The 12209-nt window shown below is 36.3% G+C and overlaps 1 protein-coding gene across 3 annotated transcripts in view; it reads left to right on the top strand.

Annotated features, from left to right (window-relative positions):
• The first annotated feature begins 1057 nt into the window (after positions 1–1057).
• The window catches only part of LOC105391939, a 46229-nt gene continuing 35077 nt past the window's right edge, over positions 1058–12209 (top strand). Inside the window, exons 1-2 of one of the 3 annotated variants that reach the window (XM_038110726.2) lie at positions 1058–1551; positions 9687–10091. In XM_038110726.2, the coding sequence (XP_037966654.2) occupies positions 9694–10091 (398 nt within the window). In that variant the 5' untranslated portion in view covers positions 1058–1551; positions 9687–9693. The remainder of the gene's footprint in view (positions 1552–9686; positions 10092–12209) is intronic. The other 2 variants (XM_011563510.3, XM_011563511.3) reach the window with 2 other exon arrangements.

Below are 12209 nucleotides of genomic sequence, written 5' to 3' on the forward strand. Positions count from 1 at the left end.
TAAACTTAGTTCGTAGTATTTAAAAACATTAAGAGAACTTCATCTCTAGTCGGGTGTCTATCTCTATATTCTCTATAGAGTTGATCTGCACCCGTATTGGACAATACAAAAAGGTTTTAACTTTGTAAAAAAAGTTTATCCGATTGTCTCTGGTCAGAGTTTTGCGAAATTTGAGTTCGGAACACCGCACGTCTGTTTATCTTTTCCCCATCTTGCATCGGCTGTTCATGTTCAACGGCCAAAATTAAATAAAGATTTATGTAGCATTTTTGTATAAATAAACTACCATCAAGTTATGCAAAAGTTTTAACAGAGCAAATCAGTTATTGTTTCTGAGAATACTTTCAACTTTTCAATAAATTTAAGGTTGTTCAATTATAGTATAGCACGTACACAGGTACTATAATTTTATGCACCTTAAAAATATGTATAGGAGGTTGTAGACTCGGATTTGATAATGCAATAAGTAGTTTTTTGTACTATGGCGGATTTATGACAAAAAGTATAGAAAATAACCTTAAATAAGTAGGTATACTTACACATTAAGTTGAAAATTTATCCGTGAACTATTTGTAGAGAAGTTACCAAGAAAGTCTGTGTGATAAAAAAAAACAATATAATAAATGAAATGAATTTCTCTACTACAAACCAGATGGTAAAGAAGGCCGCATCGTGTTTCCTGCTAAATCTTATCTATTGTAAAAAACAAAAATGCAATTATTTACACACATTTTGTAAGATAAAATCAAGAGCAATCTTAAATGACGTTATCAATAACTCAACAAACTAAATACTTGTCTAGAGTTTTCACTTTTATTAATAAATAACTACAACTACCGTCTTACATCACAGATTTTTACAACATTCTCTCTGCGATTCTAGTATTCAGATAATAAAAATACTAAATATAGTTGAATAACCGGACCATCCTGTCAAAATAAAACAGGTTTACATAACAGGCATATCATTAATAGATATTTTTAAAATCCTTGTTTTAATTTTATGTACCAATGTAGGGTTAATTTTAAGTGACCTGCGGAATTTTCTCTATGCAAATCTTCAGGAATTCGGTAATCCATATAAAGGGGGCAGCATCCAGCGTGGAGCCCACGTTGCCTGCACACGTAGCGCACACCGCGAAGTCACGATTCATCATCGCACGACACACGGCCAGTGTATCGCCGCTACCGGTCGCGCGCGCTCGCGGCCCACACTAGCAACTGTCAAACATCCCGCCAAAAAACCGACGAGTCCAGACTTTCGAAAGAGGCCGCATACTTATAATTTATTTCTTTTTCGGAATTACCGATACAAGTTTTTTTTTCCGACCGGCCAGTGAGTGAAACTTGATCGAATGGGTGCAAACTTTTTGCGTGCGCAAATTGTTGCCAGTGAAAAGTAATTTGTGAAAACTTGTAAACAATGAATTAATGAGGGATAAAAGTGAAACATTTGGTGTGTAAAGACAGTGTAAAGTACTAGCTGTGTTCTGAAACAATGATGGATGTTGTGTAATCGGTTTTGAAATGTCATCGCCCTAATTCTGAGCCGGTAAGTTGGCACCATTTAATTATTCCTTTTTCAAATAAGTATTTAAAAAGTTCGGTCAGTTGGTCATTTGGTACTTTAGTACGTGCCCTATATTAACACGTAGTAGATACAATTTACTAGGTACATGTATAAAACGTAGGTATAGTTTTTACTTTTTCATTCCACAAATATTCAGTGATCGGATGAATTTAAAGCAGGTAGTTTTTTAACCATAGGAAGTTCAAACACCTTTTTATTCGATACCGTTTGTAGTTCATCTATAGTATATAAAAAAAATATAGTTGAAATTTAAGCGTGAGGTACAATATAATAAGTTAAAAAAACTTAATAAAATTTTACCTGCCGAATTTTTGGTATGGCGCTCTATCTTACATCTATCATGTTCTAAATTAAAATTTTAAATATATTTCATTACTTAAGTACTACTTTCTATTATTTACTTTTATAATTGTGTTGGATTTTTGACTGTCATATATATTGAATGTCATATTGGTCTCAAAATTGGAGTAGTTTTTTTAGTAAACTATACAGACATAGTGTTAACTTTAATTTTTTTTATTAAGTACTTTCGAAAATTCGCGTATAAATTGACTAATTGTCATCTTTTAGTTCGTAACTTTAAAAAATAGGAGGGAGGGAGGGATTATGGGAGGACCTTTTTTCATAAATTTCCAAAACTCATAGAACAAAAAGAACAAAAGTTGTTCATATCGAGTGAGCGCGATTGACCAGGTACATAATTTTAAAACTTAATTAGAGATTGAGTTTATTTTGAAAAAAAAATTCTTATTTATTATTAGTAAAAACAAAGTAATTAGCTAAGTGCATAATTAACTACTTTGTTTTTCGCGATACTCTTTGTTATTTCTATTTGTTAAGGTAGGTTCAATTAGTTTTCTTAGGTAGACTAGCAGGTAGCAGGAAATAACTACAGTCTAACTAATATTTTGTTAAGGTTTTTCAATTTATATATTTTTTTATTTAGCCGGCATCTAAAAAAATGCTCTGCTGTTGAGTATGAAGTAATCTATAATCTATGGTTGTTTGTCTATGGTTGAAAATCTCCCATTCCTTTCCTTTATGTATTTAATTATTGAATATTTTTTTAAATCATTATATTTCAATTAAAAAGTCTGTTGTATTTAACCTAACCGTACCAAAATACCTTATGTTATTTATAACTAGGCTTGTATCTAAAAACATAAATTAAAAGTTTACCCATGATAATAAAAATACCTATTGATTAATGTGTTCGGCCTATTAAAGAATAATATTATGTTTCTTAAAATTATACAAACTAAAAAAAATGCAAAATTTCGCTAAAAAGCTTTGATTTCCGACCAGAAAACTTTTGGCTTCAAAATACTCGTGTTATCACTATAGCTGGCCCTTAATTCGCTGTTTAACCTCTAAATTTAATTATTTCGCGCCAATTTGAGGACATTCAGAATGTCAATGTCAACACGATGACCCTCCATCCCGTACTCCATTCTGCATTATTCGATTATTATTGAAAATCCTATGAGGAAAAGTAATTATAGAATCGATAAAATTGTGAGGAAAATCCATAAAAATGTTCTTTACCTAATTAACGTTAGGTACTTATGACTGACCTATACCCTAACATAATATGGTGATTTTTCATTTATTATTTTGGCAGCAAAATATTGTCGTTCTCTGAAAGCTGGGTATGTTTGTTACGATATTTAAAATCAATCAAAAACTTTTTTAATTTTTTATCCAAGTTTTTTTACTATTTTATGAGCTAGGTCCTTATATAGCCTACGCCGTTTCTATTCCTACATAGTCTTATGTGTGCCAATGTGTTACGGTGTTTTTTTGCGATTTAAACATGGAACGAACTTGATGCCAAAACAGTAAAAACCGTTATCTTGATTGATATGTGACGCCGCGGTGAAAAAAACCGGCAAAGTTCGAGTTGGACTTGCGAACTAAGGGTTCCGTATTTGCAAATCATTTGATTTACTACGTTGGAGAATAGTTTGTAAAATATGACGTTCATGTATTCATTTATATTTGTGCGATGAAAAAAAACATTTGAGTTTGGGTTTGAGTTTACAGAACCACATAATACTCCTTATGTGCTGTATAAACGCCATATTTTATTCAATCTTTAAAAAAATATGTTGTAGTTTTTGCCTGTTTGAGGAATTGTGGTCATATGAATAATTTAAGTACTTAAGAAATGAAATGAAATGAAATCGTCCACCTATCTGTATCGTACGTATCGCATCAATCGGATTGTCATAAATGTATGGGTGTTGGCGATGGGTTCCGCTCATCTCACATAATCTTTATTGACCAAAACTCATTTCGCATAACTCGTATGGTCTAGCTAGACTTTTTTGGCCGAACCATTGTTGAAGTTTGTTGTGTATAACGAAACATTTATATTTCTATTGTAGTCGCACGCCCGTCAGGTGGCGCCACTGTATAGTAATCTATCTTCTCTGTGGTTGTAATTTGTAACGTAATGTTTGTGCAAAATTACTTTTGAATAAATACTAATTTTCTCAAAAAAATTAAAAAAAAAAAAAAAAAAAAAAAAAAGAGAAAAACTAAAGGAAGAACTGATGAGGACATTTGAAATGAGAGATCTTGGTCGAGCTAATCATATATTGGGAATGAACTTGAGACAGGAAGAAAATAAGATTACTCTTGATCAGAAAAATTACATAATGAAAGTATTGGAGCAATTTAATATGTCAGACTGTAAGCCTGTTGGCACACCATTAGAAATTGGCATGAAATTTGAAAAAGGAGAGAAGAATGATATTGATTCAAATTATAGAAGTCTTATGGGATGCATCATGTACATAGCAGTATGTACTCGGCCAGACATAGCACATGCGGCAAGTTTGTTAAGCCAATTCAACAATTGCCACAATGACACCCACTGGAAAGCAGCAAAACGTATTCTGCGATATTTGAAGGGTACATTAGACTATCATATTGTATATGAAAAATCCGTGTTATCTGTTACAGGATATGTTGATGCTGACTGGGCGTCAAATCAATTAGACAGACGCTCTTATACAGGGTATGTTTTTAAAGTTGGTGTTTCCACAGTGTCGTGGGAAAGTCGTAAGCAGCGAACTGTGGCACTGTCGAGCACAGAAGCTGAGTACATGGCTTTATGTGAGGGAGCTAAAGAAGCTAAGTTTATTAGAAGTTTTCTAAATGAATGTATAGGTATGTATTTACCAGTTACTCTGTACAATGATAGTCAGTCAGCACAAAAACTATGCAATAGTCAAATTCATCATAGTAGGAGTAAACATATAGACATAAGGCATCATTTTGTGAGACAGGTTGTTAAAGATAAAATTGTTAACTTAGAATATTTGTGTACTGAAAATATGCCTGCAGATGTATTAACAAAATCATTAAGTAAAGATAAACATTTACATTGTGTTTCTGATCTTGGTTTAGGTATAAAATGTTTAGTTTAAGGGCAGGTGTTGAAGTTTGTTGTGTATAACGAAACATTTATATTTCTATTGTAGTCGCACGCCCGTCAGGTGGCGCCACTGTATAGTAATCTATCTTCTCTGTGGTTGTAATTTGTAACGTAATGTTTGTGCAAAATTACTTTTGAATAAATACTAATTTACTAAAGTAATCCTGTTTATTTAAAGCCCTGTTCCATCAACCATCACTTTGCCAAGACTTATGTGGCATAAGGCTCGTTTCGTCTAAAACTCTTTAGGCACAATCTTTAAACACCTAAGTTTCGTTTGCTCAAATTTATGTTCGTCTATACCTATGTATAATCTTGTTTCTCCTAATTTTATCTTAATAAATAATATATTAAGTATGTAGTAAATGTACAAATTGTGGTATTTTTCTCCTACATCCCGAAAATCACGATATAGTGTGATCAAAAAATCGAAAGTTTAACACCAATATAATTATTACAAACCCCATGAGATCGAAACCTAAAAATAGGTGCGACGACGAGCAAAGCGAGGAGGAGCGTGTTAGGTGCACTTGTTCATCAAAACCAAAGCGGAGCGCAGCGAAGCGGAGCGGAGCGTTTTCCAAACAGCGGAAACAATACAAGGCACCAGTTTGCGCTATGTAGGGAGACGCTCCGTCAAAGTTAAAGCCAAAGGAATATTATTACTTTGTATAAACCTATGCCATAGCATTATTAGGCTATTCAAGATTTGGCCATACCATTATTAGGCTAAACAATGTTATGCGAAATAACTTTTTACTAAACGAGATTTATGCCATACGATTTTCGGCGTAACGAGACTTTGACCAAACGTTACTATGCAATACGAGATTAGGCAAATAAATCTTATGCCAAAAAAGGTAGAACCGTTGGCGATGCCGATGAAGAGAATTTCTACACAAAGCATATTGAATGCGATGCGTCCGTTGCGTACGCTGCCGAAACGTGGACCTTTATCACCACTCGTTCTAACCGACCTGTTATCATTCATCAATTATACGTCATCTCCATATAAAATTCATGACAGATGTGTCAAAAGTCAACCACTGCTTATGCTCTAACCGAGAATGGAGTGGAGACCCCGTGTCGGCAAACGGCGTGTCGGTCGCCCCCAAACCCGTTGGTCTGATGATCTGCGGAAGGTAGCGGGAAGCCGCTGGATGCAGATGGCGGGTGACCGTTTGGGGTGGCGATCGTTAGGAGAGGCCTATGTCCAACAGTGGACTACAGAAGGCTGACAGAGAGAGAGAGAATGGAGAAATTGGCACTAAAGGTAGGTTTTCCCTAAGGATCCCTGATTACTGAGTTCGTCATACATAACGCAGTAATTTGTCTAGTGATTAGTGGTGTGACGCGAGTGGCGTGATGGTCTGACGATACCTAGATAAAGATTCCGTATCGCAATCACAGCCGTGATGCTGAAGATATGAGTCATCTTCATAGTATTTTCTGTTCAATCAAAAAAAAAAAACATGCACTCACGCCTTGTACTAATGTACTCCCTTGCGGGGTAGGCAGAGGTGCATTGCTGCACCCACTTTTCGCCAGAGTGTTATGTTAGTCCCAATGTAATAGGGGGCGGGCCTATTGCCATTTTACGGGCACATCCAAGACCCGAGAACAAATATCTGTGTTTAAACAAATATCTGCCCCAGCCGGGAATCGAACCCGGGACCATCGGCTCAGTAGTCAGGGTCACTAACCACTACGCCATTCGGTCGTCTGTTCCATCAGTACGGTAAATAACCTAACTAACGTTCTAAACCCCGACATTCAACACTACAGTCGTCGAAATATAATAGGCCCGTTTGGACAGCTACAAAAATTTGCTATTTACTCTTGATTTACTTCATGAAATACATAAAAAGACACATAATCTGGCTTATTTTTTAACGGTTGAAAGAAAAAAGAACTTTGAAGCACCAAAGTTACTTATTGTTTAGATTTTTTATGATTTAGTTTACACCAGCTGTCATCCCATACATTTTCGAGCTGTCCAAACGGACCTATTATATTTCGACGAATCTCAGTGCCAATTTCTCCATAGTCGGTTCAACCGACAGGGATTGATTTATAATTTATACGTCATCTCCATATAAAATTCATGATAGATGTGTCAAAAGTCAACCGCTACTCCCAGGTTATGCTCTAACCGACTCGACTATGGAGAAATTGGCACAAAAAGTCGCATAACTTTTGACCGGCTAAGCAGATTTTGATAAAATATGGCTAATAGTAGAGCGGATTATTCGTTTTAATGTAGTAAAATGAGAATAGATAGGTAGGTAATAGGTATAACAATTTAACATCAGAAATGCTTCTAATTTTCTCTCCTTTCTAACTACACCTTAATTATCACAATCGGGTGAGTTTAAAAATAAATATACTGATTTCTGAGTTTAGTTTCAATAAATGTCTAGTAGAGATAGAGTACAACACAACACACACTAACAATAAGCCACACATTATATAATACCGTAAGAGTAATAAAAATACTAAAACTAGTGCCAATTGAAACAGCTGCGATACACTCGGCTCCTCAATACACATTCACTATCAATTATTTTTATCTATTTTTTACACTGAATAATGAGTAAAGTGTTTGTTACCTTATATATCAGTTTAACATCACACTACTGGGGCACGGGTCTCCTTTCAATGAATGAAAGGTTTAGGCCTAGTCCACCACGCCGCTGGCCTAGTGCAGGTTGGCGGACCCCAACAAAAGCCATAAGCTATTGCTGAGAGTTGTCAGTTAAGTGGTCAACCCGACTGTTAGACGTTTATACCTTTAGTAGAGGAACCCTAAAACCATAGTATTTTTTCCCGTCTCTAGGTAGATCTTCCTCCTGGTATAATGGAACTGACAGTACCATTTCCATTTGTTCAGCGATGCGCGTGCGCAAGACTGTCGACCGAAATATTTGTCAATGCCTAGGTCGCGTCTCGTACAATGTAACTGTGGGCCTTACACTTAGACAGTGTTTAACACATGTTTAGCTTAGCACTTCTTCTTCTTTCGTGTCAGTGAACAAGCAAATTTTTAGGGTTCCGTAGCCAAAATGGCAAAAACGGAACCCTTATAGTTTCGTCATGTCCGTCTGTCCGTCTGTCCGTCTGTCCGTCTGTCACAGCCGATTTACTCGGAAACTATAAGTACTACAGTGATGAAATTTGATGGGAATATGTGTTGTATGAACCGCTACAAAAATATGACACTAAATAGTAAAAAAAAGAATTGGGGGTGGGGCCCCCCATACATGTAACTGAGGGATGAAATTTTTTTTTTCGATGTACATACCCGTGTGGGGTATCAATGGAAAGGTCTTTTAAAATGATATAAAGTTTTCTAAAAAACATTTTTCTTAAAGTGAACGGTTTTTGAGATATCAGCTCTCAAAGTCGTAAAAAGTATGTCCCCCCCCCCTCTATTTTTATAACTACGGGGTATAAAATTCTAAAAAAAATAGAGGTGATGCATGCTAATTAACTCTTTCAACGATTTTTGGTTTGATCAAAGTATCTCTTATAGTTTTTGAGGTAGGTTTAACTGTAATTTTGCTGCTACGGAACCCTTTGTGCGCGAGCCCGACTCGCACTTGGCCGGTTTTTTAAATTTGTCTAGTTCAAAAAGAAGCAACTTTGATAGCATTCTGGTTGGCCTGGAGTTAGTCTTCCCGAGTGGAGGTGGAAGGGCACAGGGGACAGGAGAGTAAATGCTCCATAGTCTGGGGGGCGGTACCACAGTTGCATAGGTTGGTACCAACGGTATAGTATAGCCCCACTTGCAGAGATTGTCTTTGCAGCATCCTATCTCTCAAGAGGTAGGAAAGGATCTAGGGGCTGCTTTCCTCTCAGAGCCGTAGCCTTGCTGTCAAATGTCTTATTTATAAGACGGACTTAATCGTTGTTTCAATTTTTTTGTGATAATTCAGGTATACACTCTGTGTTTTACGGGAATTTACAGTACTTATTAGAAATTGAAATGTTCTTTATTAGGCGTAAAATTTTAAATAAGGATCTTACTAACTTTGAGTTTATCTATGTCGTCGTCGTTATAGACGACCGATGGTGCAGTGGTTATTGAGCTTGACTGCTACGCCGAAGGTCCCGGGTTCAATATTTATTTACGTTCTCCGGCGCAAGTTGCGCCACGGAACCCGGTCTGGACAAATAAGCTAGTCGCATCTGCCGAAGAATACTTAGGTAGGTATCTCCATCTTGTTTACATAATTACAACGCTTAAGAATTTGGCCACCGTGCCCTGTAATGGATAGTTAAATAAATATTAGTCAACGCTCTCTGTTTGACTTCGCCATGTTTAATGAGTGTGAGAAGGACGGATAGGATTAAGGTTGCATATTGAATTTCTTATGATTAATCGATTTTTTCACATATTAAGCAGTAGGGTGTCTTATTTCTAAAAAAATAAAATTGTTATGGATACTTTGTAATGTTATAGCATTGACATGTACATTATGTGTTCCACATGCATTGATTACAGTTTACATAGGAGTACGTTATAACTTAGGTACCTCAAACTAATTATGTATATAATATAGATAGAATATTCTTTATTATTAACTAACTACGGTACAAATTACGGTAATAAGATAAAATTACTAATGATACTAATTGAACCTCTAATTTCCAGATTCAAAATGGAACTCAAAACGCCAAAAGCGAAGAAAAAGGCCGACTCCAAGGTGAAAATGTGGGGCAAAATGATGAGGACGCCTCTATTCATTCTCTTCCTCCTTGGCTCGACCAGTTGCGACGACAAAGACGAACTGGCCGAATACACTGCGAATAAAAACTACACCATCACAGACTCCCATAGACACCGGCATAGACACATAGAGGCGGCTGTCAGTTTGACAGCGCGGGAGCGAAACGTCACCGCGCGGGAAGTTTTAAGTGATATAAAGTTTTTGAGGCGCCATTTGAATAAAGAAATAGTGAATTTTGTGATGACTGACTCACTGGTGGACGGAGAGATGGAGAATCGGATACATTACAACGGTGTTACTGCCAAGGAGACCTTCGTCGGAGCTGACGGGTAAGATCTTTACCTACTTGTGGATTCATTTGTTTTTTTTTTATTTATTTATTATAAGTACTGGTACCGCTGCCGTATCCGGACCGACACATTAGCAATCAACAATCTTTTAGCAGCATCGCTTATCTGTCAGATCTATACAAGTAATGTCATATTTGACAGATAGGCGATAAGTAGGTACTGCATTGCGATTCGAAATCAGCATTCCGAACACACTACATAATAAATTACATATAATCGTATAAGTAAAGAAAATCTCTAAAAAAAAAGGCGGGGGTATACAGTTAAAGCAGGGTTGAATGATTTTTCCTTATCATTTAACTAATATACCTAAGTACATCGCACTTACCTACATAATTATAATTATGAGCATAGATAGACCCTAGGTTTAGGCACCTACTGTTACTCAGAACGATAGCATAGTCGGTTAGGCAACTAACTTAATACCTACAAATACAAAGATACCATTCACGATATAAATTAATTAATGGATGATAATGAACACAGTGTTTATTTATGTTATGACGCAAAAATAATTCTATGTAAACTCTGAAACGATAACCTTTTTAAGTATGTTCTTTGAAAACGAACTGTAATTTGTGTAAACTGTTCGTTGGCGTTCGTTGGGCCGGTCTGTACGCAGCTTTACACTAATAAGCAATGCAAAAGTTACACCCACAAAACGGCCCCAATTTTACAACACACACACACACACACACACTCACGCCTTGTACTAATGTACTCCCTTGCGGGGTAGGCAGAGGTGCATTGCTGCACCCACTTTTCGCCAGAGTGTTATGTTAGTCCCAATGTAATAGGGGGCGGGCCTATTGCCATTTTACGGGCACATCCAAGACCCGGGGACAAATATCTGTGTTTAAACAAATATCTGCCCCAGCCGGGAATCGAACCCGGGACCTTCGGCTCAGTAGTCAGGGTCACTAACCACTACGCCATTCGGTCGTCTTACAAATATTTAATTTAAAATTTTTAAACACAATATTTAGTTGGTTTTATTCTGATGCGCTGTTCGTACGATGCGTACTTCAATGTACGGCGTCATTGTTATAAGCTAGCATTTTCCGTTTAGGAGTAATTTGGTTCTATACATATAATAAATATTATTATATCATATTAACTGTTTCATTAACAGAAAATACCTACCTATCTGGATAGGTTAATTTAATAAGCTGTTTCTGAATAAAGTTGTTATGCGCAAGCTGGTCACATTATTTCTTTACAACGTAAATAGTCTACAAATACAGGGTATGTATGGACTTTACTTACTATTTTTATGAAAACAGGTCAAAGTCCTAGCAAAGCGTCCGACATACAGTCTGTTTACTAAACTAGTCACTTGTAATTAAACCATCGCACTTGTTGAGAGATGTAATCCCGGCCCGTATATAAATAGAAAATTGTGTTATAAACTGCTCAGTAGCTAATTATCCTAATCCTAATCCTAACTAATATTATAAATGCGAAAGTAACTGTGTCTGTCTGTTACTCATTCACGCCAAAACTACTAAACGGATTTGAATGAAATTTGGTATAATACATACGGTCTAGACCCTAGGAAAGAACATAGGCTACTTTTTTATCCAGAAATTCCCACGGGAAAACTTTTTAAGGCGAAGCGAAGCTCGCGGGAACAGCTAGTTCATATTAAAGCTGTGTTTTTCGAGTAGGTACATGCTGCCTGGTTCATTATCGACATCGATAAACTCATTTAACGCTCGTTCCACCAATCATAGCGCCATGTTTATGGCGAATCGCGATATAGTAAGTTTATCTACGCCGATAACGAACCCGTGTTAACGTACAGTCGGAACACCCTGTTATAGCTGACTCACTTAAATTTAACACTCAAATGTGCGAGACTGCATAAGTGTGCCACAAACTTATCTGTTCCGGTGAGAGCGAACTAAATTGATCCATATCTCATTAATTACTAATGAATTATACATTGATATAGATTAGATGGGTTTATTGAAACCACAAGAGCGTATTACCACTACTGACAAGCTTAAAATCTTATAGAATGAAGAAATATTACACATTTACGTGAGCTGTCACCGGAACATACAAGTTTGTGGCATTGTACGATATTTTGTAACC

The sequence above is a fragment of the Plutella xylostella genome, chromosome 24 (assembly GCF_932276165.1).
Source record: "Plutella xylostella chromosome 24, ilPluXylo3.1, whole genome shotgun sequence".
Lineage (NCBI taxonomy): Eukaryota > Metazoa > Arthropoda > Insecta > Lepidoptera > Plutellidae > Plutella > Plutella xylostella.